At 40.7% G+C, this 27,077-nt stretch overlaps 2 protein-coding genes across 2 annotated transcripts in view; both read left to right on the top strand.

Annotated features, from left to right (window-relative positions):
* The window catches only part of EPG5 (ectopic P-granules autophagy protein 5 homolog), a 128,676-nt gene that overhangs the window by 11,856 nt on the left and 89,743 nt on the right, over positions 1-27,077 (top strand). Inside the window, exons 2-13 of the mRNA XM_043888861.1 lie at positions 2,248-3,189; positions 3,954-4,197; positions 5,063-5,199; positions 6,055-6,162; positions 7,061-7,134; positions 9,491-9,593; positions 12,475-12,589; positions 13,008-13,158; positions 15,522-15,677; positions 18,849-19,006; positions 20,067-20,221; positions 22,035-22,175. Of these exons, the coding sequence (XP_043744796.1) occupies positions 2,248-3,189; positions 3,954-4,197; positions 5,063-5,199; positions 6,055-6,162; positions 7,061-7,134; positions 9,491-9,593; positions 12,475-12,589; positions 13,008-13,158; positions 15,522-15,677; positions 18,849-19,006; positions 20,067-20,221; positions 22,035-22,175 (2,484 nt within the window). The remainder of the gene's footprint in view (positions 1-2,247; positions 3,190-3,953; positions 4,198-5,062; positions 5,200-6,054; positions 6,163-7,060; positions 7,135-9,490; positions 9,594-12,474; positions 12,590-13,007; positions 13,159-15,521; positions 15,678-18,848; positions 19,007-20,066; positions 20,222-22,034; positions 22,176-27,077) is intronic.
* LOC122684673 (phosphatidylinositol 4,5-bisphosphate 3-kinase catalytic subunit beta isoform-like) lies at positions 23,921-25,510 on the top strand. Its single transcript, XM_043888863.1, has one exon. The coding sequence runs from the start codon at positions 24,003-24,005 to the stop codon at positions 25,023-25,025; it is 1,023 nt and encodes a 340-aa protein (XP_043744798.1). The 5' UTR covers positions 23,921-24,002; the 3' UTR covers positions 25,026-25,510.

Genomic DNA, 27,077 nt, shown 5'->3' with positions numbered 1-27,077 from the left:
TTGTGTTGAATTCGTATATCAATTTTAGCAGTATCACCATATTAACAGCATTGTGATCTGATCCATGAATACAGAATGTTTTCCCTTATTAAGTCTTTAATTCCTTTCAGATTTTGTTGTGTAATTTTCAGAAGATAAATTTTACACTTCTTTTGTTAAACTTATTTCTAAGTATTTTGTTCTTTGTTCTAAATGAAATTGTTGTCTTAATTTCATTTCATTATTGTTCAACTCACTAAAGTATGGGCTCTGCCCTGACCAGTGTTTCTCTACTGTGGTAACCATTTGCCTCCTCTCCTGGTCTTCTTTCTGACTCCTCAATCTGACTAACCGGACTTTTTTTTTTTTTTTTTTTTTCTAACCGGACTTTTTATAGCTAGTGTGCTAAACGTCATTGCAGCGTAATTGAATCCACTTTTTCATTTTCTTATAAATACTCACATAATGCTTTTCTGCTGTTCGTGATTTTAGGCATTTTGACAAAGTGCTTTGTATGCACTGCGTGGCTGTTTTTTGAGTCTAGTATCTGAGGTTCACAGTGTGGTAGAGCCATTGTGCAGGGACACAGCGCTTCTTGGATGACTACTGTTTGTAAACATTTAGTAGTTCATTACCTGCAAGCTGAGCTCGAATTGTATTTCACAAACATTCGTCTTTTCTTCCTAATATTAGGTGCATGTGACTGTTTTACTTTTTTGGTTATTGTCAGCTTTTATTTTTTTTTGCTGGACATTTGCAGGATAGCATAATCCATAATCAGTGATTACTGTGTAACTATCATTTTGCCTTCCTTAAAATTTCGTAGTGAAAGGGAAGTATTTGAGTGATTCAGTCCTTTTTAGTTTCTTTGAATGTAACAATTTTTTTAAAACAAATAATAAATCTCTCCATATTTCTTTTTTTAATCCAGTCTTATTTCCCATGTATCTAGTTTGTGTGTTAGTACAAAGATACAGTACAGAGATACTTCAGTTTGAAAGAACCATAATTTATTTTAACTTATTTTTTAAATGGTTAAGAATTTTTAATTTGGGGGTTTTTTTCAAGTTAATTTTGGATTTAATGAAAAGTTGCAAATATAATACAGAGTGTTCATACACCTTTCATCCAGAATCTTCTTTTATCTTATGTAATTGTAAATTCTATGCTCTAGGACATTTATTGCAGCCAAGAAATTAATGTTGGTGCAATGCTATTAACTAAAATATAGAACTGTTTTGGATTTCAACAGTTTTCTTGCTAATGTCCTTTTTCTGTTCCAGTATCCAGTCCAGGATCCTCTACTGCATTCAGTTATTATGTCTCCATAGTTTTCTCCAGTCTTTTGACAGTTCCTTAGTCTTGTCTTGTCTTTGATGATCATAGCACTTGTTATTTTGTAGACTTTCCCTTAACCTGGGTTTTTGTCTGACGTTTTCTCATGCATAGATTGAGGTTATATGTTATTAGAAAGGGTACAGAAGAGGTGATCAGCCTTCTCAGACCATAATATGGGAATGTATTACTCATTATAATAACCCTGATCACTTGGTTAAAGTGTGGTCTGCCTGGAGTCTCCACTGAAACTTACTGTTTTGCCCTTTGTAATGATGAAATATTTAGGGGATACTTCGAGACTATATTCTGTTTCTGCTTAAATGTTTATCCCATTCATTAGCAGATCTTGCCTCTTGCCTGTGGCAGTTATTACCATGGTGTTTTAATCGTGATTTTCTGTTTTTCTCATTCCGTCTACATTTATTAATTGGAATTCTTCTGTGAGGAAGAATGCTACCACTTTTCCGTTAAGAAAATAATATGTAATATAAGTATGTATAAGCTTATGAATATATATTTTATTCTGAGGGTTATAAGCCAGTATTATAGCTATTTATTTCATTGCCCAAGTTGCCCTGACATTTTCTGCCTAAATTTTGAATAAATATGTTTGTTAAGATGCCAACCTACTGAAACCTAAGATACTTGGAGACTGTTGTCTTTTATTTAACCACTAGCAGAATGGAGAACAGCCTAATTAAGACTTTCCTCCAATCTTGATTCATAATTTGTTGCTTATTTCATGTCTTCCTCTGTTGGGATTAGACTAGTGAATCTCCCAAATTCAACATTCTCAAAATTGAATAATACAAAATACGAAGCGCATTGCTTAGGAAGTGAGTTTAGATTTTTTAATACAATTAAAAAATTCCTCATGTTGAAAGCATGTTATTGTTATAATTTACTTCATGTTACTCATGTTCTTTTTAGGAAAAGAAGAAATATGAAACCCTTCAGAGGGAAGAGTCTGATGAAGTCTCCCTTCCAAAAACCTCCAGAGAGCTGGAAATCCTTACTCCAGCTTGTGAATTCAAAGGAGATGCTCTGAAGGAGTTAACTGATTCCCAGCTCCAGAATGATTCTAGTGGGCAAAATGAGAGTGAAATGTTTGATATTCCACTCACCTCCTTAAATCTAAGCAATGAAGAGCCTCTGACATGTAATACAGAGAGTTTAAGGGAGGGACCGGAGATCAGAGCCTGTGCTGGGGACGATGCCTTCGAGCCGAAGGTTGATCCTGAAGGCAGTGTTCGAACCACAGTAGAAACCCCCAAGAACTTTACTGAAATGGAGAAAGATACACTGGTACAATGTAGAACTTCGGAAAGCATACAGCAATCTAACGTTTCTTATATTCAGCAGGAAGTGGAAAGTTTGCCGGTCAGAGAAACTCAGAATAGGAAAGAAGACATAGCCTTGGGTCTTTCTTCAGAGGTGCTACAGAATGTTGGCTTGCAGAGTTCTTGTGAAGCCAAAGACATTTTTCAGCCACCTAGAGTGAAAAAACTGTATCCCCAGTTGCCAACTGAAATTGTGGGGGATGTACCAGCTTTGGTGACAGTGAAATCGTTGCTTCGTAGTGAGCGACTCTACCCGGAACTCCCATCTCAACCAGAAGTAGTACCATTTACTAAAGAACAGCTAAAGATCTTTGAGCCTGGTTCATGGTTGGAAAATGTTGAGTCATATTTGGAAGAGTTTGACAGCATGGCTCATCAGGACAGGCATGAATTTTATGAGTTACTTTTGAACTACTCACGCTGTAGGAAACAGCTGCTGCTGGCTGAAGCTGAGCTCCTTGCTCTGACATCTGATTGCCAAAATGCTAAAAGTCGACTGTGGCACTTCAAGGAGGAACAGTTGTCTGTCCAGGTATGTTGACTGGTGTTCTGTAAAGTTTGCAGGAGCCTGGGGTATTTGCAGTGGAACTCCGTTTCCTGTGATATGATCAAGGTCTGGAATCTGCTGCTTGTACTCACACCGACCTTGTACTCACTCTTGACAAATTTGGTGGTGAAGGGAAGCTGGAGGAGATATCAGGGAGAAACGTGTGATTTCCCCCATCCCTAATCTTCTTTCCTTAGGAGACCTGTGTATCTCTTTGTAGGTAGGAAGGAGCATGTGGAGAGGGAGACTTTTGAAAATACTAAGAAAGGGGTTAAAATAAAGAACACAGCTGTAGGGTTAACGTTGGAAAGGAGAGAGGTTTCTTTCTTTTGAGCAGAATCAGAAAGAATGATGAGGGAACGTTCAGAGATGTTTTGAGGTCTCTTGAAGTTGAAGGGATATCACCTTGACCTCACTGTTTATAAAGTAGAAGGTAAGATCGTCGCTCATGAAGGTCTTAGAGACAAGCTCTTCTGATTTCTTGCATCTTTCCCCACCTACTTCATCTTAGGGTTTCTCTTCTCGTCTCTGAACTTGTGCTGCCTTTGTGATTGGCATTACACTCCTTGGCACCTGGTTATGTATTAGTTTTATAGTTTTCTGTGTGGTAGTATTGTTCCCTCACTGTGATTTGTAAGTTCTTTGAAGATGTACCGAAGCCTGTGTATCATATACCAATTGCCTGGTTACATCAAGAGCGAAGGTAACTGGCTTCGTAACTTACATCTTATCCTTTTGTCCACTGCTAGGGTATCTGTGCAGATCAAGTGAAAGTTTCAGGCCATCATCGCTACCAGAGAGTGGAGATGAATGAAAATGCACTGGCCGAGCTAAAAAAACTGTTTGATGCCAAATCTGAGCACCTCCACCAGACCCTGGCTCTGCATTCTTACACTTCTGTGCTCTCACGCTTGCAAGTGGAGTCTTACATCTACGCGTTACTCAATAGTTCGGCTGTTCTGAGATCTTTAGCAATTCATCAGGAAGGCCAAGGTGTGTAAGTAATGAAAGCCTCACTCTTTCTCGTGGTCTAAAATGAAAAAAGAATTCAGGGATACAGTCTGATGGATTGATTGTGTACTGATTTGATAATAATAAGGGACCACCATTTGTGCTTGCTGTCTTACTTGGCGTCTCCCAGTACAGGTTAGGATTGACACCTACCTTATATAACATTTCTTAAAAGCAGTGCCAGGTCTCCCTTCCCTGTGAACTGTCTTTCTCTGCTTCTCTAGGAAGCCAGAAGTTTGCTTTTTATCATTAATGACTCTTACTGTCCTAATTTATGTGCTTATTACCAATTCATGTCCAAATACAGTTTCTGATTCTAAAAACCTAGAACCCTTTTTCATTCTTTTGTCTATTGCACTTTATTTTTGCTTGTCCATTTTGTTGGATTGTTTAATTTTCATCAGAACGTTTATAATGTTTTGTATTTTTAATTTTATTTTGGGATTTAAGAGATTAGCCTTTACTATATAATGCGTAAAAGTGTTAATTATGCAATTTTTATTTCTTGGAGAGATATTTGAATCCTTTAGATAACAAATCCTTCCCCTTGTGGTTTTCATAACTAATCAGAGAGCTGGGAATGGCAGAAATCTGCTGATGTTTAAATAAAAAATAAATTTTGATGAAGTTAATTTTTTCTTGCTCTGAAGTATTTCACAAAGTTAAATACTTTTTCGGTTTCTATATTGGAAATTTGTATTTTGATGTAGCTTTCCTCCTTGGATTTTCATCTGAATTAAATATTTTGAATAGTTTATTCTCATTGTTGTTTTTTAAGAAGAGACACTAAAAATTCTCCCTGATACCATTTATAAGGGATTCATTTAATCCTGTTTTTAACTTACAGCTTCTAAACAGGTAGAGAGCATTCCCTCTGACCTGTGTCAGCTGAAGGAGTGTATTAGTGTCTTGTTCATGTTCACCAGGAGAGTTAATGAAGATACTCAGTTCCATGCTGATGTTCTTCTCTGGCTGCAGAAATTGGTAAGGAAATAGGCATGGTAGTCTTTCTGTTATTTCCCTGATAATTTAAGAATTATCTCTTATGTCCTCATAGTTTTTTCTTCAACAGCTTATTCAGCTAATTCGTTTAATGTGTTAGTGACTTTTTTTTTCGCTCATGACACACAGAAATAAATTATCCTTGTCTAGTGTCTTATTAAGCACATAGTGCTTTTCTCTCTGATAAACTTTATGTTCAGTGATCTCTGGTCTTCAGTTTTGGAGGAAATGGAAGTGTGGGAAGTATGCTAAATTTAAGACTAGATGTGTATTCAGAATATAGGTATGTTGTTCATATTAACTTTTTTTTAATCATATGTTAATGCTATACTTAAAAATTTTTTTTTAAGGGAAAAGAATCAGGTTTTGGGAAATTTAAGAAAGCTATTAGGTGTGTTATGGGATGAGGGGTTGTTTCTTGATTATGTTTCTCAATGGGGCTCCCTTGGGTGCTTCTTTTAGGTTCATACTAGAGCTCTTAGATATGGGCTTAGATTCTAAGCATGCGTCCTTGGATTTGAGAAACTTACAAACTGGAACTAGATTAAACTACTTGACTTATATCTATTCGTATATGGCCAGGAACATTAGTGTTTTGTAATTTGCCAGATACTAAAAATTGGGTTTGCAGAGAAACTGCTTATGATATGTTTATCATAGTGCTCATAGATTCTTAGTCCTCTGTGTAGAAACTCAACCAGTCAATGGTATATCTTATGTCTGGTTACTCTTTTTGAAAGATCACATGTATTTAAGTACCAGATAAGTGATTGCACTAGGCCCCTAGAAATAGTTGTCTTTTTTAAACAGTAAAACTGTACGTCCTTTGTTGTTCAGGTATCAGTGTTACAAAGAGTGGGCTGTCCTGGAGATCACCTCTTCCTTCTAAACCATATTCTTCGATGCCCAGCTGGTGTTAGTAAATGGGCTGTTCCTTTCATCCAGGTATGATGAATGACTTTATAATTTTGAGAAGAATGGGGGAGATTTTGTTAAACATTGTTCCTGAAGAAGTTGCTTTCAGAAATAAGCCTACTTAAAATATATTGATATTTAAAATAAAGTTATTAGGATATATCCAGCCTATATTCATAGGAGTTATTATGCTACAACTTCTTGGGCCACTGAAAATTGATGAAGTTAAGGTAAAGATGCAGAAGTTCAGTTGTAGTGTGGCTTGGTAGTTTCAGTAGTATTTAATCCTGTAAAATTTCTGTACAGGAATGCTTGCTAGGACTTTTTTCTGTAATATTCGACATGACTTCCTAAATTAATCCATCCTGCACTGCAGTTGGCGCAGGTAAAAAAGAAACCACCAGCATCTCAGAGTTCCTTAACACTAGCAGAGGTTTCACGTCTGCGTCGTGATTTAGGCATTGATCGTATGGTTTATGGTTTCTTCTCTCTGCTGCCTGCCTTTGGGTTGTGTTGTTACTCATCACAGCCCTTTCAGATGGAGGGGTAGGAGCCAAATGTGTGGCAGGTTCCTTCTCATGGTATCTTTTCTCTAGTATTTCTGATGGTAAGAAATTTGGATTGTTTAAGGTAGAAGGAAGTTTTTTTTTAAAAAAATCTCATCTTTGGATTAAAATAGCAGTATAATCCTCCTTCCCATATTACATCAGGTAATTGATATAAATGACTGAGCTGCCTCTGTTCTGTGAGTGCACAGAGCCCAGTCAGTACTGCCAGGTAGCCCCTGAGGTGTGCTCACTCTTGGGGATGAGGAGCCAGTTCACCTCTGTTTTCTTAACAGCTCCCTTGTCAGAATGCTGGAGAACTAAGATTATGGCTACTTGGGTTGTTGGTTTTCTTCAGTATGCCTTTTCTTTTTTGGTTTCAGATCAAAGTGTTGAATAACCCATCAGGAGTCTTTCATTTTATGCAGTCCCTTGCCCTGCTAATGTCTCCTGTCAAGTAAGTGTGGAAGAACTTCGTAAAGTAGAAATTAAAATGTTCTGTCAAATAATTGGCTTCCTAAACTGCCCAGATCCAAGCAATTGCTAAGGGAAGAGTCAGCATTCCAGAATTTAACAGTTCAGCTTTTCTTGGGGTTTAATACCCTTTGTCCTAAAGTGACCCTCTTAACTGCTTTTTGTTTTTTTTTAAACTGATTAACTTTTTTGGGTGCCCACTTTTAATGGATCTGCCATTCCGGCCATATATGTCATTGTGGTGCTGTGGGGAGAAGAAAAGTTTCTTTCCTTCGAAGGAGAGATTTAATGGCAGAGGTAAAAAAGCACAGTCAAAGAGATTCAAGTGCTAAATTGTATGGCGCTATGATCAATGCTGGAGAAGGCAATGGCACCCCACTCCAGTATTCTTGCCTGGAAATCCCATGAATGGAGGAGCCTGGGAGGCTGCAGTCCATGGGATTGCTAAGAGTTGGGCATGACTGAGCGACTTCACTTTCACTTTTCATTTTCATGCATTGGAGAAGGAAATGGCCACCCACTCCAGGGTTCTTGCCTGGAGAATCCCAGGGACGGGGGAGCCTGGTGGGCTTCTGTCTATGGAGTCTCACAGAGTTGGACACGACTGAAGCGACTTAGCAGCAGCAGCAGCATGATCAATGCTTCCCAGGTGACACCAGTGGTAAAGAACTCACCTGCCAATGCAGGAGATGCAAGAGACACAAGTTTGATCCCTGGCTTGGGAAGATCCCCTGGAGAAGGAGATGGCAACCCATCCCGGTATTCTTGCCTGGAGGATCCTATAGACAGAGGAGCCCGGTGGGCTACAGTCCATGGGGTCGCAAAGGGTCGGGCATGACTCAGCTGCACACACACACAGTTGATGCACTAGAAATGAGTAAAGAGTGGAGTGAAGTAGTCACTCTAGTAGGTGAATGAGCCGGCTTTGAGGAATGGAACTGATTTCAGCGGGAGAGGAGTAGGGAGGCCACTGTAGGGGGAGAAGTGAGCAGCGGCCCAGAGTACAGGGAAGCATGGCTGTGCAGGGGCACGTCGGAGGTCAGCTGGGCTGGAGTGAAGGGGTGTGTGGGAGATGCTAATAAAGATGGACAACTAGGGGGGAGTCAGATTACAGAAGACCTAGAAATTAAGAGAGTTTTGAGATGGTTTGGCTTTTGTAGCAATTGAGGGTTTTTGAATATGGGTAAAAGTTGTATTTAAGGAAGATTAGGGTGGACTGGAGGTAGAAGATACGCTTCTGCTTCACTGAGTCATGGTTGCAGAGGTCTGGCTCTCCTGGCTCTGGAGTCCAGTCCAGCATCTAGAGGGCACACCCTTACGTGGGGAGAAGGCAGGCTATGTCCAGGGGACCTGGAACTGCGTTACTACCATGGGCTCTTGGTCCAGGAAAGCCTGTCTTCCCCTGGACCTGAATTGAGGTGATGGCAGTGGGAAGGAGAAGGTGGGAAACTGGAAGGTCATCCTCTCAGGAGAGGATTAAGAAGCTGATGAAATAAAGAAAATGTGGGAAAGGCGTGGCTCAGACCTATCTCTGTAGACTGTGATTCTGACTGACTGAGAGGGTGTTGGCAGCCCTCAGAGACTGAAAAGAAAAAGGAGAGCTGTCAGGGAAGGAGGAAGATTTGTGGTCTTTGGGCATTACGGGAGGACACGTCTGAGTGACAGCTACCAGTGGACACGTGGAGCTCTATGGCTGGAGCCCCTCGGGTTGGAAGCTGGAAGTCACGGAGGAGAGCTCCTGGTGGAAGGACGGAATGGATGAATTTTCAGGGTCAAGCCAGAGAGGAAGGAACAGAGAGCTGAGAACCACGTTTCAGAGAAGACACTTGTCTGGTTACACCGACTTGTTAGGTCCAGCCAGCACCATGTGAAAGCCTAGCCGGCAGGAGTTCCCCTAGATTCCTGTCTCTCACCGCCTGGATACAGGGACTGTTCCTACATGTGTGTTTAGATGTGCTTTTCCCCCAGCCAGCTTCTGCATTACCTGCAGATTACCCTTTATTCAGTGAAGCATGTTTCCGGAACACTTTGTGGGCCAGTTAGAACTCAGGTGCCACGCAGTCCTGGGTGTGCAGAGGCCCCACTGGAGGCGGGCGCTGTGCTGGCGTAGCCACTTCTCTTTACTCACCCGGGAGGGCTGTGGCCTCTACATCACCGATAGTGAGGCTTTGGTCTCCTTGAGTTTTAGCCAGTTATTATTTCTTGTTTTCTGATTCAAACCACTTGGAGATTGGGTTGATGTCGACTCTTCTTCAGGGTGAGTAGACAATCCAGAATGCATGCGGTGGGCTCTCTGTGTTTATGTTTATGTGATTGGAGCGGTTTCCTTTGTCCTTTAGAAACCGAGCCGAGTTCCTGTGCCACATGAAGCCCAGTGAGTGGAATCCATCCTCGGGGCCTGCGTCTGGGACGTGGACTCTAGTAGACGAGGGGGGAGAAGAGGTAACTGTCATATCTGCAGCGTTTTGATGAATCATTTCTGAGCCCTCTCACGTGCCAAGTATCATTGTAAGCGCCTCTCACGTATTAGCCCATTTAATTCTCCCAACAGCCCCACGAGGCAAGTACTGTTTTCATCCCATATTAGAGATGAGGAGACAGGTGCAGAATGGGGGTGAGGGAATTTGTCCCAAATCACAAGTCTCGAGCCTTCGTACTGAGCCAGTGTCTGGTGCCTCCCTTTTCCAGACCGTCCCTGTATAGCTGGGAGAGTTTGGACCTGGAAGTGTTTACATACTACATACACTTATCTATTAGGATTTTCTTTTATGTAGCATCCATTTTCTGGGCTTGGGATCTCACCTACAGATACTCTGAGCCTTTCTAATAAAGAGCTGGATCTTACCAAGGTGGGCTTCCCTTGTGGCTCGGCTGGTAAAGAATCTGCCTGCGATGTGGGAAACCTGGGTTTGATCCCTGGGTTGGGAAGATCCCCTGGAGAAGGGAAAGGCTACCCACTCCAGTATGCTGGCCTAGAGAATTCCATGGACTGTGTAGTCCATGGGGTCCCAAAGAGTCGGACACAGCTGAGAAACTTTTACTTCTTAGGAAGGTTCTGCCTTAACACTTACAAACTTTCTTATCTAGATCTTCTCGTTTGAAAGATAGAAGATAATTTCCTGTTTTTAGTGAGAATTTATTATCAAAATCCAGTTTATCAAGGTAACATTTATTGATTTTTCTTTCTACTATTACACGTGGCTAGTATATTGGTAAGCATTTTTTTTTTTCCCTTCCAGCTAGTTATCTGCCTGCCCTAGTGTGTTTTTATGGTCCAAATCCAGATTTGACGTGCTTGTCCAGGATTGGCCAGGAACTAAACTAAATTTACTGAAACCTCTTCTCTTTAAAAGGAGTTGAGAGTTTTCAGTGGACACTCCTTAGAATGACATGTGGCAGCTGTGGGCTCATGTCTCTGTATTTACCCAGCTGTTCATTCAGAAGCAGGAGCCTTCTGGCTCAATGTGCTTTTCCTGGGACTTGTGGGAGTTGGGAGATGGTGGTAAATGATGTGGAGTTGCAGAGACTGAACAGTTCTTCTGGAAAGAGCTTCTCGGGTACAAATTGGTCTTCTAAAGATTGTAATGGAGCAGGTTCCCCCCCGCCCTCCCCAGTCCCCACCCCAAGACTGGTCTCTCTTGAGAGAGGTGTCTTTTTTTCTTATAGGTTTCCTGCATTTAATCCCAAAGATGGGTGATGGTTAAGGACTCTGGAATGGTGCCTTAGCTCTCACTGGGTGTTGAGTGGATTCAAGAGCCTGGGGTGGGAACGCTGGCAGTGCTGTTGACTCAGAAAAGGCCGAGGGTGGAAGGCACCATGCATCGCCCACATCAGTGATTTCTTGATACTGGCTGTTTATCAGGACCACCTGGGCAACCTTGCCCCAGTCTACACCCAGCTATCCAAATGTTTAAAGCCTCCATGGTGATTCTGATGTACAGCCAGAGTGGAGAACTACTGCTCTGGGTAGAATTTCTGAGGTTCTTATTCGCTAACTGTTTAGGATGTGTAAGAGGGTAGAAATGAGTGGCTTCAGGAAATTATGAATAAATTGCATTAGTCCCTTGTTGAAATTGAGTTGATAATTCATCAGGATCTCTGGGTCTTTTTACAGTATTCCTTTTTTTTTTTTAAATTAAAAAAAACTAAAGATTATTTACTTATTTCTGGCTGTGCTGGGTCTTGGTTGCTGCACACAGGCTTTCTCAGTTACAGCAGGTGGCGGCTCTCTTCACTGCAGTGGCTTCTCGCTGCCCGCCGAGCACAGGCTCGAGGGCGCTCGGGCTTCAGTAGTTGTGGCGCACAGGCTCAGTAGTTGGGGCGAGCAGGCTTTAGAGCTTGGGCTCACTACTGGGGAGCATAGGCTTAGTTGCCCTGTTTCACATGGAATCTCTCTGGACCAGAGATTGAACCCGTGTCCTCTGCATTGGCAGGCAGATTCTTAACCACTGGACCATCAGGGAAGCCCCAGTATTCCCTTTTGAATGTAGCGTATCTTAGGTCACAAATCAGTTTGGTTTCTAAGGAGACTTTAGTGCTGTGTATCAAACAAAAAGGGCTTCCCTGGTGGCTCAGTAAAGAATCCACCTACAATGCAGGAGATGTGGGTTCGATCCCTGGGTTGGGAAGATCCCCTGGAAAAGGAAATGGCAACCCATTCCATTATTCTTGCCTGGGAAGTCCCATGGACACAGGAAACTGGTGGGCTACAGTCCTTGGGGTCTCTAAAAGAGTCATACTTGACTTAGCAATTAAACAACAATAGTTGAATAAAACCCCCCAACTGTTTCCTGTATGTGAGCTCCGTGTATGACCACTGTTATTCTTATCCTGTTTTCAATGGTACTGATTGATGACAGAACTTCAGATGTCCATAGCAAATGCTAATTGCTTCTTGACAAGTCAGTTGACTATTGCAGTAAACTTGTATTTGGGGGAAAGAAGAGGCTTTATAGATAAAATAACTTGGACTCGAGTGCATGGTTCTTTAATTGATATTGTCAAAGCACTGAGATTTACAGTAAGATCCCAATTCTAGAGGAATTCATCTAGAATTGGGATAGAAATCTAATGAGAGCAGTTTCAGCCACTGAAGAATGGATATGACTTGGTACACATAAAATTGTACTTGCAGTGTTAGGGGATTTATAGGTCATCTAATAGAAAGGATAGTATAAGTCTCTGTCCTGGAGGGGAAATCCATGAGGACTCATGAGAATACTGCTCGTGTACCACTGAGACCTGTGACAATGCAGCTCCTGTAACTCTGGACCATGGTGTCATCTTGTCAAATCAACTGATAAGACTGCATCTTTTTCCTTAGGATGAAGACCCTGAGACCAGTTGGATTCTCCTTAATGAAGATGACTTGGTTGTTATTCTGTCACAGTTCCCATTTCATGAACTGTTTCAACATCTTCTTGGGTTTAAAGCAAAAGGTAGACTAATTTCTTCTGTCATATGTAAAATATGGTAGGGGCAAGCTCAAACACAGGAACTTAGCATCAGGTCTTATATATTGGGTGGGCTCCTAATTTTGGGTTCCCCTGTGCCTGGCTGTACTATGCAGAGATGCTTGTGTCTCTGTGGTGAGGCTTCTTTCCCCTCTCTTGTGATTGTAGTTTCCTCCGTGGTGCTTAAATACAAAAGGTCGACTAGCTTGCACATCTCCCAGCTCTAATAAATGGTTTTGGTTTTGTACTTCATCTCAAGTTCCCCATTTCACATTGGTATAGGAGCCAGAGCACAGGATTCTCTATCTTGACTTATTTCTTCCTTAATATGTTGACATCCGTATCTTTCAGTGTTTTTCCACTGTAATTACAATTTTTTTCCTTTTCTTTGATGAACTTTTAGGTGATTATTTACCCGAAACAACAAGACCTCAAGAGATGATGAAAATTTTTGCCTTTGCTAACTCCTTAGTGGAACTTCTGGCAGTGGGGCTAGAAACCTTCAATAGAGCACGCTATAGGCAGTTTGTCAAGCGAATTGGTTATATGATCAGGTAATACTGCTCTTGGTATATCTATTAACCCTGGTTAGTCACAGACAATGTATAATTGTGATGGTGGGCATTTTATTGGTACAGTTCATGTCTTATTTCTCATAAAAGTAAGAATTTTTTTCTTCACCCTCTACTAGATGGGAATTTTAAATAAATACTTCTAGCCAGAATATTTGGTTAATTATCTCAAATTTAACTGGTTTGTTAGACAATTGTTCTTGCAGTCAGGATCTTCCAAGCAGTTGGGTTGACCTTGGTCAGAGCGAAGGGGTTGAAGAAAACACAGAATCTTTCTCCTCCTTTATTCTCTTCTCTTCTGCTTCCTAACTTTTGCCTAGTTGTCATGTAGCTGGGGAAAATTGGCAGTAGTTCTTTTGAACTATTATTTCCCTGTTTTCTCTCTTATTTACTCTTATTCTGATTTCTATAAAATACCAGAAAATTGCAGACTTCATCAGTGGCTCCTGTATTTGAATTGGGAAAGCATTATCATTCACTTGTGTGAAAGATAGGTTTTTGTTTTCATTATCAAATAGGAGTAAATTCATTGAATTAACTTACATCCAAGAGGATTCTGTATCATCAGTCTATTTTTATGGTGCATATAAATACATAGCTATTTCATCCAACTTCCCTTACCTTGAAAGAAAACTTACAAAAAACTACAAAATTTCCCCTCCTTCCGTACTTTTGTTTGTAAAGCATAATTGATTTTAATTATTTCAGATATATATCCATCACATTCATAAAGCCAGGTAATGATTTAGGATGCCTGGAATTCTTAAGCTCTCCGCAGTCAGGCTTTTCCTCCCAGCACCACCCAAACAGCTCTGAAGAATGAAAGTTGCTAATGAACTTTGTGCTACTGACTAATCCAGTCGCCACCTCTCAGTCTTCATCTTGATTTATCTCTCACACAGTTTATACAGCAGCCTTCATCACGATGGTCATGTTTCCTTAAAGCATTTTCTTTGCTTGACTTCCAGGATACCACGTTCTCCTGTTCCTTTCACTGGCTGTTCATTTTCTGCCTCCTTGGTTGTTTCATTCTTACCTCCTAGACTTCTTAATGTTGGAATGCCTCAGGGCTTCATCCCTGGACTCCTTTATCCAAACTTACTTCTTGGGATTTCATCCATTCCCATGTCTTTGAGTATCATCTAAATACGGTTAACGTTCTGTGTTCTATTTCCATTTCGTACCTTTCTTTTAGCTTGTATTGAATATATCCAGCTTCCAACTTGGCAGCACTTGAATGACTTATGATCATTATAATTGAATTTTCCCCAAATGGGCTCACTTTCCCCACCTCTCAAACTGCTGCTCTCAGTCTTCTCAGTTTCAGTAAGTGCCAGTTTTTCTGGCAAAGCACTAGTTTCATCGTTGACTTTTCTTTTTTTACAGTGCATCCAGTCTAACGGTCAGTTCTGTCATCTTTTCTGCCATCTTTCAGCAAACCTAAGATACATTTTGTACCACTAAGAAAGAAAAAAATGCCACCAGATTATGATGTTCTCAATCTTGATGCACCTTCTAGTTGTAGAGATTAAAATGTGAAGGGTGTGCATCCTTTGAATTAGTGAAACATGCTGCTCTTCGAATCCAGCCTCTTCTCACCATGCTCACTGCTGCCACCACAGTTCATTTTTAGTTATGTCTCACCGATTATCACAATAGCCACCTGACTTGTCTTCCTGCTCTTGCCCTCCCTCCCCCACACCCCCAGCTTATTCTTACAACAGCTACCAGTGTTTCTTGTAAATCATGAGTCAGCTCATATCACTCCTCTGCTCAGACCCAGCTGCTCCCAGTCTCATTCAGAGTAAAAGCCAGTATGCACAGTGGCCTACAGGACTCTTCACGACTGGTTTCTTGTCTCTTTAATTTCCTCTCCAGCTATTCTCTCTCTCATTTACTTTACTTTAGCACATTGGCTGCCTTGCTGTTCCTCCAACACAATGAACACACCTCAGAGCCTTCACTCTGGTTGCTTCTTCAGCCTGGGTGCTCTTCCCTTAGATAGCCCGAGACTGCATCCAGCCTTTGCTCATGGGTCCCTCTTCAGTGAGGCCCCTCCTCACCAACACACCCGTAAACCTTTATTCTTCTCTCCTACTGATTTTTCTCAGTGTCACTTATAGTTGTGTGACAGACTGTGCATTTTGTTTATTGTCTGTGTGCCTTCCACTCAATGTCAGCTCCATGAGGGGAAGGTTTTTTCCCTCCGTTGCATCCCCTTTAGCACCTGGAAGATAGTAGGCAACAAAGACATGTTGACTGAAGTAATGTTTCAAATGTAATGTAACGGTGCCGGTGTTGAGTGCGTTCACACACAGTGCCGCCTTGTCTGTCTTCACGCTCAGGATGACCCTCGGTTATGTGAGTGACCACTGGGCCCAGTATGTGAGCCACAGCCAAGGCTCAGGACTGGCCCTGCAGCCCTACTCCGTGGAGAAACTACAGGTTGAGTTTGATGAGCTCTTTTTGAGAGCTGTCCTACATGTCCTGAAAGCCAAAAGGTAAGAAGTGTGATAACTGTCGAGAAATAGCTCCTTGGCTAGTGGGAAGATTGGAGTGGAAGTCATTGACTGAAGTAGGGCTCTTATAATAACATCAGCATATTTCATCTGTTTTTTATCTTGGGTTAATGTTTGGGATTTAGTTTCCTTGTCTGTAGTATTGCCTGAAATGATCCTGACTTTCAGGTTTCCTTCAGTCTTAAAAATAACCTGATTCTGCTATCTCAGTTTTGCCATCCTGAACTTTTGGGGTAACTTTGAGCAGGGGATGAATTATATTTCACACCCAACTCTGGTGTCCCCAGTGGGGCAGAGTAGGCACTCAGTACGTTGTTCAAGTTGCCTGCCTGTGTGGATTTAAAGTCTAGGACTGTCTTGGGTCTGGGGTCCTCCTCCCCCACCTTGACTGTGTTCTCATCTCGCCACTGTTGCTGCTGCTCACAGCCTAGGGTACATTTTTGGCAGAGGTGGGGCATGACCACTCATCCTGCACTGTCTTCCCTGAGTTTCTGCCCAAGTGTGGGAATGGGTTCTGCTTCAGCACTCTGCCCCCCTCCCCCACCCCCCAGCTCCACTCATGAACTGCTGGCTCCCCTTCTGAGCTGTTGTTCTGAGCTGTTGGCACTCTTGCCTGGCCTCATAGTCTCAGCCCCTTGTTTTTGTGTGTTGTGTGGTGGGTTTGAGTCCTGGTCTGCCAAGACTGTTACCTTAGGCAAATCACTTAACATCTGTGGTCTCACTTGGTGCATTTATAAAGTGGAGATGACGATGATGATACAGCTTGTTCCATTGACCTCGTGGATATGTTATGAGGATGAAATGCAGTAATATGTGGAAAGTAATATTTTTAAACCATAGAAGACTTTTCAAATGTAAGTGGTGGCTGTTTTTGTGTGGTTTCAAATGGAGAACAGAATAACTGCTCACTTAGAGAAAGAAAGATTAGTATTCTTTGACTAAGTCTTAAAACTACTGTGAGGCACTTAGAAGGCGTGTGTCTAAGATAAGGAGAACGTGGGCTGAGAAATTCGTTAGATTATTCCTGTCCATATTTGGTGGTCTCCTGAGGTGTGCCAGGTCTCTGCTAGCGGTTCAGTGCAGGAACACCTGCTCACTGAAGCCGGCCTCCTGCTGCTTGGGAAAAGTCTTCCAAGTCCGATCTGTCACCCGATCTTGTGTTTGTTTAGCTGAGAGGCAAGGCTTTTCTAGAAGACTGTAGTTCCTTACTAGGTCTTATGCGCTGAGCTGTGAAGCCTCCTGAATTACATTGCATATGTAATTCACACAGGTAATTGCTTTACATTTCAAAATGCTGAGAGCTTTTGTTCTTGAGTATAATTTATGTCAGAACACATCATATGAGAATCAGGTATGAATATCATATGAGAATCAGGTATTTAAAACTATGAAATTTAAATTTATTTGCCACTCCTGTGGAAATTTCTGACGGTAGCTATTCCCTCAACCTAAAAAAAAAAAACGCACAAACCCAAACTGGAAGATAGACTACAAAAACCTAAACCAGACTTCCTGCATGTCTGCCCTATAGGAATTTTGTAGCTGGAAATATTTACTGCCTAATGACATTACTTTTAAGGCCTCATTGTTGGGTGATCCTTTATATAAGAACGTCCAGTCCCATGTAAGGTGTTGGATAATTATTTAATAAGACAGAAGCCTGACCCACTTGAACTTAGAGAAATCTAGCTGTTGCTTTTCAGAGTCAAGGTCAATTGTGGTTTGGACTACTAGTGGCCTGGTGGGCCACAGACATGGGTTAAGTGTGCACTATTTAATTTCTGTTTTTCTTAATAAACATTACTTATAATTGATTTAATTATAGTTTTGCCCCAAAACAACAGTTATGAGTGCCTCCCCATTTTTCTTTTTTAGATTTTTTGAGATAAAATTCATGTAACAGAATATTAATAAGCATTTATTGAGTATTGTTTTTGAGATACTAGTTTAAGTAGACTTGGTTTCTGCTGTCAAATTGCTGTATGCTGGTATGTGTTCCTAAATTGGACATTTATATTTCTCACTGTGTACTTTAAGGAACAATTGAGTCTTGAATTATCTGGGGTGACTGTAAAAAAAAAAAGTCCAAATTCTTGGGCCCCAGCTGTGACCTACAAACACAGAATCTCTTAGGTGGATCTTGGGAGTCTGCATTTTCCATAAAGTCTCAGGTGATTTTTCTGCCCACAGTGGTGTGAGAAACACTGATAATGGGTATGATAATGCCATAGACAGGTATGGTTAGAATTTCATAGTAGTGCTGAGGAGAATACATTAGGGAAGGCTTCACAAATGGAGGGATGGCACTCTGTAGTTGGGGAGTTCTCTCTGGGCTTGTCCAGAAATTAGTTGATGTTTAGTTGCTAAGTTGTGTCTGACTCTCTTGTGACCCCATGGACTGTAGCTTGCCAGGCCCCTCTGTCCATGGGATTTTCCAGGCAAGAATGATGGAGTGGGTTGCTGTTTCCTTCTCCAGGGGATCTTCCCGATCCAGGGATCAAACCTGGGTGTCCTGTGCGTCTTCTGCATTGCAGGTAGATTCTTTACTGCTGACCCACCAGGAAAGCCCCTGTGCAAAAGTGGTCTGATGAGAGCAGAGAGGGCTTGGCTGGGAATGTGGGTCTGAGCTTCTTTTGGAAGGCTTTGAATTTGGAGCTGAGGAGTTTGAACTTCATTCTGTTTTGAGTAAGGAGTTAGGGAGAGCTTCTGTTCCTCCCCACGCCCCCGCCAACTGCACATGTCTGGGTGTGCACACATGTACCTATGTGCATGCTCAGACACACACATCCAATCTCAGCAGTCTCTCTGTTGCCCAGATCTTAAAAGGACCTTTGGTTTAAAACCCAGCTCTGCCTCTAATTAGCCTTGTGTTGTAGTAGCCTGATGTGTAAATTGGGATAATATCAGTAATAATGCTTGCCTTGGTTTTCATGAGAAGGAATGTGCTGATAAATAGATGATGTGGTGATTAGAACTGTGCTTGGCACAAGAGTAGGTGCTTTGTGTGTATTTGCTGTTAAATATTCTTAAGAGTGAAGCATGCTAGAAAAATTGCTGCAGTGTGATTCAAAAAGAATTTTTTTTGCCTCCTTTCTCAGTATGGTGAAGTTGACTGATACATGAAATTATTCCTGCTCTTTTCAATACATGCAGACTTGGCATTTGGCTGTTTATGTCAGAAATGCCCTTCGGGACACTATCTGTCCAGATGCTCTGGAAGCTCTTCTACCTCATGCATCAGGTGGAGAGCGGGAATCTGGACAAGCTCAGTACCGCCCTCCTGCCTGCTGAGTGCAAGAAGCACCTCCAAGGTACAGCCATGCCAGTACCCGCCTCTCTGTCTCACGCGCCTCCTCTCTTCATGGCTTTATTCTTTCTGCTTTTAGGAGGAGGAAGAGATGTTTTACTCTCTGTGCTCATGTGTCATCATTTTGAAATTCAAGAGACTGCTTTGTTGTTTTGACTTATTAGAATGATGATTCCAATTTTCATTATTCTTCAAATGCTCTGAAGAGTAAATTCTATTATGAACCCAATTTGGGGATAGGCAATGAAAATTGAGTTGTTAATACCCTATGGAGCTATTTTGAAAATACTGGACATTTGATGAACTATGTTTGATTTCTCAAATGTGTAAACATATGAAAGGAATTATTGGCTTGTTGCTTTCTTACTGTGAAAAGTTCCACAGGGAGTATATTTTTCTTCCCTCTTCCGAGTTTTGCCTTTGAAACCTTTACTTTTCTGTCACATGTGGAAATACTGTTTATCAAGACTGCCCTCTAGTGACAAAATGTAATATTGCTTACAGAACATTCTCTGAGGAGTAGGCAAAAATATAGATACTGTTAATCCTATTCATCAGTATTTCGGCCATGATTATAGCTAATTTCTTGCCCCAAATTTTCATATATAAGCAAATGTCTTTTGTGTGAAATGCCATGTTGGTACTGAGTAGTTTGCTAGTCTTATCAGTTTTCGTTAATAGAGTTGTCCTTCATTTGGCTTATAATTACCAGGTAGCTTCAGGTGCACTGCTGAGGATGTCTTGCTCAGTGGCAGTAGCAGGGCTTTGCAGTTGATAAAGCTCTTGACCAGTCACATAGCATCTGATCTTAAATAACCTTTAGAGACAGATTAGGAAACAGACTTCTTAAATGTTGCCTAAGCCAACATTATATTTAGAATTGGAATTTCAGCTGGTCCAGCCTTCTTCCTAATGCCTGTAGAAATCCATTCTGGAACAGAGATGTTTTCTATCTTTAAATATTTCTTAATATCTTTTAGTTTTATATCTTATGTATCTCTGAAAGAGTAACTAAAGTGACATATGTTTGTTCTCTCCCCACTTTAATATTCTTGGACTTGCAGACCCTGAACATTTCATGAACTTTGAGAAGTGTCTTTCTTCCATGAATAGCTCGGAAGAGATTTGCCTTCTAACTACTTTTGCTCAGATGGCTCAGGCCAGAAGAACCAACGTGGATGAAGACTTCATAAAAATTATTGTTCTGGAGATATATGAGGTTAGAATATTAAGTTTTAGAAATGAGCTAAAAACATTTTCTTTTGGTTGCCCATCCATTGATTCTTTTGGGATTGCTTTAAAAACATGTGACAGCCTCATTTTGTCTGCACTTGTGGAAGAAGATGATCTGTAAGTAGTATTGAAAACATGAATCATACCCATTCCATTTCTCCATGCTATCTCTTTTCACTTGATGTGTGAATTTTGGTAAAGAATAGGCAGTCTGGCACAGCCTGACACTTGTAGTTTTTATACTTTCTGTCCCTCTGCCCCGCCTTCCTCATTTCCACTCCTCTGTCCCTGCCAGGAGCGTGGAAACCTGACTTCCCAGCCTACTTAGACGAGATGGTGAAAATAATAGTGAACCTAGAGTTCACTCTGGCTTTGTTTTAACTCTGCTTCTCGTTGCCCCACCTTACTGCTCTGGGCTTCAGTTTCTTTATCTGTGAAATGACAGGATGGGATGAGATCCTTGCTTTCTTTTTTACCCAGCCACCCTTAATGGTGGAAGAGAATGAACTTTAGACCTCTTGTGTTGAGGGACATAACTCAAGTGGTTACCAAAATATTATTTGGAGTTTTGTGTTTGTGTACATATATATGTATATATATAATGTACACTTTCACTGTAGGCTGTCATTTATCTGTTTGCCTTCATAAAAAATTTCTTCCAATATAAGTAAAAATTATGTCTGAAGATTTATTGTCATCCCCCTCAACACTCCAGTTTGAGATTGACGGACTGGGTAATCTAAAGTTCTTTTCCAGAATCAAATACCATAATAAGCTATTCCTATTCTTGTACTTTGTAAGTAACCCTGCATGTGATTAAGGCCTAGATGGATCTGAAATTCCAGACTATCTTCATAATCTGTAAAAACTGAGGGGAGAATGTATATTTTCATGTATATTATATGGCATTCTCAAGATAACGTTACTAAAGTATTGTTTATGCTCTTGAATGATGGTTCAAATATCCTGACTAGTTCTCACAGTAATAACCACATTCTGACCCTGTGTGTGTTGTGTGTGTCTGTACACATGTATGAGATTGAGTCCGTAGTTATGCACTGTCACATGTTCCTGTTTTCTATTTTATTCTTTCTTATTTTTCTGTTCTGTTTAACTGTATTTAAAAAAAAAAACAAAAAACAACACCCAAACTGCTGGCCATTGGCTTGAATGGCTTGTGTCCTGTAGTTTTGAACCCATTGTTTAAGAAGAGTTGGTAAATATTGATTATTACTATTTTTTGGCTGTGCTGCATGGCATGCGGGATCTTAGTTCCCGGGGATCAACCTGCACCCCCTGCAATAGAAGCACAGAGTTGTAACCACTGGACTGCCAGGGAAGTCTAACCATGGATGCTTTAGAAGCTCTTGTGATAGAGGATCTCTCTCTCTCTCTCTTTCTATTTGGAGAGAATAGATATATCCAGGAAGTGCATTCTGATTTTCATAATTTTATTGGTTTCCTCAAATTTAGAGAAGTTTTACTATGAGGGGACTGTTTCATTGCTCTGAGGACATTGGTGTTTCTTCCTGAATCCAGCACTGGAAGTCACTGTACACGGTTGTCTTTCTTCTCCAGTCCCTCCTGCCACCTTCCAGACTCAGGGTAGACATTCTGCTTTCTGAACTTTTGAAATCCTTTTGATCATGGTGTGAACCAAGCCTCAATCTGAGAATCTGAGATTCTTTCTGATACTTTACTTGAAAACATTCTAAATAAAGTATGAAAAAGGTTTTTTTTTTTTTTTTTAACTGATGCTTGATTTTAAAAATGCCATCTCTCCACGTTCCCACTTTTAGGTTTCTTATGTCACCCTCTCCACGCGAGAAACTTTTTCAAAGGTTGGTCGAGAGCTTTTAGGGGCCATCACAGTTGTTCACCCTGAGATAATTTCTGTCCTTCTGGATAGAGTTCAAGACACCATTGACCAGGTTGGAATGGTAAGAGCACTGATGTTGTTTGTTTCCCCTTTTGTTGTTGTTGTTTATTTTGAACCCTGGAGTATTGGAGCAGTGGGAAAAATAGTTACTGGGATACAAAAATAGTTGTTGGGATGGCTGAGTCATGGGTACAACAGAGTAAAGAGAGCATTTACTGAGTCACAGGCTCTGTGCCTGCTTGGGCATAGCTGCTGCTTATAAAAAACTGGATTGTTTCTCTTAATCTCTGCAAAGTGACTTCCCACCTCCTCCAGTAAGAGGCTTTTATTTATTATTCTCTTTTTAAATTTATTTTTGGCTGCACTGGGTCTTTGTTGCTATGCTCGGGCTTTCTCTGGTTGTGGTGAGCGGGGGCTGCTCTCTAGTTGGGGTCCGTGGGCTTCTCGTTGTGATGGCTTCTCTTGTTGCGGAGCACAGGCTGTGGGTGTGCCAGCTTCAGTGGTCGCAGCACGTGAGCCCAGTGGGCGCGGCTTACAGGCTCTGGAGTGCTGGCTCAGTGGTTGGGGCACACGGGCTTGGTTGCCCTGTGGCATGTGTGATCTTCTTGGACCAGGGGTCAAACCCATGTCCCCTGCATTGGCAGACGGATTCTTAACCACTGGACCCCTAGGGAAATCCACAGGTTTTTATTTTAATTAGAGCCTAACGATAATCCATAGTTTTTATTTCATAATTTTGCTTTACCTTCATAATTCTTACATTTTTTCTTGGCGGAAACAACTCTAAGAAAGAAGACCTGCTTTAAACCAATCAAAAACAAAATTAAAAGTAATAGTTAAAATTGAGCAACATGTGTATCATTTAAATCTGTCATTTGTCACAATCCCTTTTGTAATCTTTATGTAGTTTTTAAAAACAGTTTTATTGCAGTGTAATTCACATGTAATATAATTCATCTATTTAAAGTGTACAAGTCGGTGGTTCTTAGTATATTCGCAGATATGTATACATATCACCAGTCAATTTTAGAACGTTTTCATCACCTGAGAACAAAACCACATACCGCTTAGCTGTCAGACTTCCATCCCATTCAGCCCTGAGTGACCACAACCTATTTCTGTTTCTGTGTTTTTGTTGTTTAGTCACTAAGTCATGTCTGACCTTTTGTGACCCCTGTGGACTACCGCCCACTAGGCCTCTCTGTCCCTGGGGTTTCCCAGGTGAGAATACTAGAGTAGGCTGCCGTTTTCTTCTCCAGGGGTCTTCCTGAGCCGGGGATCAAACCCATATCTCCTGCATTGGCAGGTGGATTCTTTACCACTGAGCCACCTGGGAAACCTGTCTCTCTAGATTTACCTATTCTGGACATTTTATATAAATAGAATTACAAAATATCTGATCATTTGTGACTGGCTTCTTTCACTTGGCATAATGTTTTCCATGCCCATCCATGTTGTAGCATCTGTCAGTAGTTCATCCCTTTTTATGGCCAAGTAGTATTCTGTTGTTTAAGTGTATCATTTTCAAAAATATATACTTATTGAAGATTTTCTTCATCAAGTATAATAAGGCTGTAATGAGTGAATTTCTCTAATGGCAGGTAGCGTGTGTGGTAACTTCAGGAGGAGTGTTTAAAGTTACAGTGTTTTTCTCTGGGCTTGTATTTGCATAGGGCCTTTACCTTATAGTCATTGCATCATTCCTGCAGGATAGATGATGGATAACTGTTGTACTTCATCACACTCATGAGTGAGCAAATTCAATGATAGATTGGTTTATGAGACTTTTTTTCCCCTAACTGAAGAATAAAGGCTATATCATTCTTTACTTGGAAAAGTATAAAAAACTAAACTAAAAACTTTAAATAGTTTAATCAAACTGAATGCAATGAAGCTAAATAGAGCCAAAGGGAAAGAAGCGATGCACACTTGTTTAAAACAGAATGCTTACCGTGAAGCGCTCTCTGACCTGCAGTCACCTCTGAACCCATGTGTTATCCTCTCAGAACTTTATGTTGAGAAGTGTAAATACATGGATTCCAAAATGAAGCCTTTGTGGCTTGTGTACAACAACAAGGTGTTTGGTGAGGATTCAGGTGGAGTGATTTTTAAAAATGGTGATGATTTACGGCAGGATATGTTGACACTCCAAATGCTGCGCTTGATGGATTTACTCTGGAAAGAAGCTGGTCTGGACCTTCGGATGCTACCTTACGGCTGCTTAGCAACAGGAGACTGCTCTGGCCTCATTGAAGTTGTGAGCACCTCGGAAACAATTGCTGACATTCAGCTGAACAGTAGCAATGTTGCTGCAGCAGCAGCATTCAACAAAGATGCCCTTCTGAACTGGCTTAAAGAATACAATTCTGGGGATGACCTGGACCGAGCTATTGAGGAGTTTACCCTATCCTGTGCCGGCTACTGTGTAGCTTCTTATGTCCTTGGGATTGGTGACAGACATAGTGATAACATCATGGTAAAAAAAACTGGCCTGCTCTTCCACATTGACTTTGGACATATTCTTGGAAATTTCAAGTCTAAATTTGGCATTAAAAGGGAGCAAGTGCCTTTTATTCTTACTTATGATTTCATTCATGTGATTCAACAAGGAAAAACAGGAAACACAGAAAAATTTGGCCGGTTCCGCCAATGTTGTGAGGATGCATATCTGATTTTACGCCGGCATGGGAATCTCTTCATCACGCTCTTTGCACTGATGTTGACTGCAGGGCTTCCTGAGCTCACCTCAGTCAAGGATATACAGTATCTTAAGGACTCTCTTGCCTTAGGAAAGAGTGAAGAAGAAGCACTCAAGCAATTCAAGCAAAAATTTGATGAGGCACTCAGGGAAAGTTGGACTACTAAAGTCAATTGGATGGCCCACACAGTTCGGCAAGACTACAGATCTTAACGATCAGCCTTTGCTCCGAATATGTTTGTTGGTTTCGTTTAGTTTTCATTTTGCACTTGCACTAAATTGAACATGACCCTGCCAGAGATGTTATAAAGGGAATGAAATCCTGGAACAGAGAGTTAAATTAAGAATGGGGCATCCCACAGAAAACTAATCTGAATAATCCCTGACAACACCCCCTGCTTTTTGAATGCTTCCAAGATTCAACATGAAAACTCAACATTATGGATAATCATTTCCTGCTGACTTTGCACGCCAAGGAATGCTACTAGAGATTGTTTTTTGTTTTTGTCTTTTTTTTTTTTAAAGTATTTGGTACTTTTCTGGAAAGATGTAAATACTTCTTTTCATATTGTGACCAAGTGTTATCACTCAGCCAACTTATCCATACCTGGGGACTAGTAGCTGTTCTTACTTTCCAAATGAGGCTTAAAAGAAAGCTTTCTTTCCTCCCTTTTTAAATTGTGTAAACTACAAATTATAATATAATTTGAAATTATGATTATTTTTCAAGAGAAATCTTTTAAACCTGTGGAAACATTAATTCGTTTGATATTTATCTACCGTGATAGCATCATCTCAGCCAGAATTGCTGAAAATCTGCTTGGTGAGGCAAATATAATTTATGCTGCATATATATTTATAAAATTTCTAATGGGGGTTCTATATAAAAAGATATTATTTTGATTTTCTTCAGCCTTCATTTTAAAGTTTTACAAAAGCAGAGATTTTTCCTAAGTTACTTTTTAGTTAATATGTGATCCAGTTCTTCCAGCTGCTTCTATAAAGAGGCACATATTAATACAGTTTTTACATGGTATCTATGAAAGAGTTCACTTCATAGAGCATAATACTTGAGCAAATGTATCCAAGACAGAAAGCAGATGAACAGGAAACTATTTATGGAATAAACTCCAGACCTAAAATTCAGTGTTTTAGTAAAATGCCAGCTGTTCTTACTGTATTTATTAAAACTTGTAATAATGTGATTTTTCAAGAATATTAGTTCAAATTGAAATGTTTCATGCCACATGGAACTCTTTAATTTATTTGTTGAGGTACCATATATTTAGGGTGCTAGATTGCAGATAATGTTAATATGTGCAATAGGAACTACTGGTTTGAATGTGTAAATGGAGGCTCTTTCTGAGTACTGGCAACATCCAGCAAAACTACTGCTTATTCTTGAAAGACTATCGGGAGCTCTCAGTCCTCAATGACATGGAAAGGAGAACTGAATGTTTGCCCTGAGACTGAGTTTTCTATAGGAATTTTATTAAAAATTGTTGAATTTTGTTGTCTTCCTTAATGTTCTCAGTCAAATAAATGGGTGAGCTGGTTTTGGTTGCTAAAAAAAAAAAAAAAAACTATTTTTTTTACATAAAGAGAAATTTAATTGTGGTAAATTATACACAACTTCCCTGGTGGCTCAGCAGTAAAGAACCCCCTACAATGCAGGAGATATGGGTTTGATCCCTGGGATGAGAAGGTCCCCTAGAGAAGGAAATGGCAACCCCTTCCAGTATTCTGGCCTGGGAAATCCCATGGAGAGAGGAACCTGGTGGGCTACAGTCCATGGAGTCACACAGAGTTGGACACTACTTGGTGACTAAACCACCACCCCCACCAAATTATACACAACATAAAACATGATGTTAACCATTTTTAAGTTTAGTGGTATTAAATACATTCACATTGTTTTGCTACCTACCATCACCACCATCCATCCACAGAACTCTTTCATCTTGTGAAACTGAGACTCTGTACCCATTAAACACTAACTCCTCATCCCTTCCCAGCTCCTGGCAGCCAGCATTCTACTTTCTATCTCTTTGAGTTTGCAAAGAGCAACTTTTTGGTTGCTCCTTTTTGAGTGATCATCTGATGGAATGTCTTCCAAGAAAATCTACAGTGGGTCATATGAGTGTTTCAGTTTGATGGAGTTCATAATCTTTATCTGACATGATTTTTTTTTCTGGGTTTGGCCACACTTAACATTTTTCATTGGGTCCATAATACTTTCAGTGATAATTGTGCTCAGAAGTATGC

The sequence above is a fragment of the Cervus elaphus genome, chromosome 27 (assembly GCF_910594005.1).
Source record: "Cervus elaphus chromosome 27, mCerEla1.1, whole genome shotgun sequence".
Taxonomy (NCBI): Eukaryota; Metazoa; Chordata; class Mammalia; order Artiodactyla; family Cervidae; genus Cervus; species Cervus elaphus.
The sequence above is the reverse complement of the archived record's forward strand: the minus strand, read 5'-3'. Positions and strand labels throughout refer to the sequence as shown.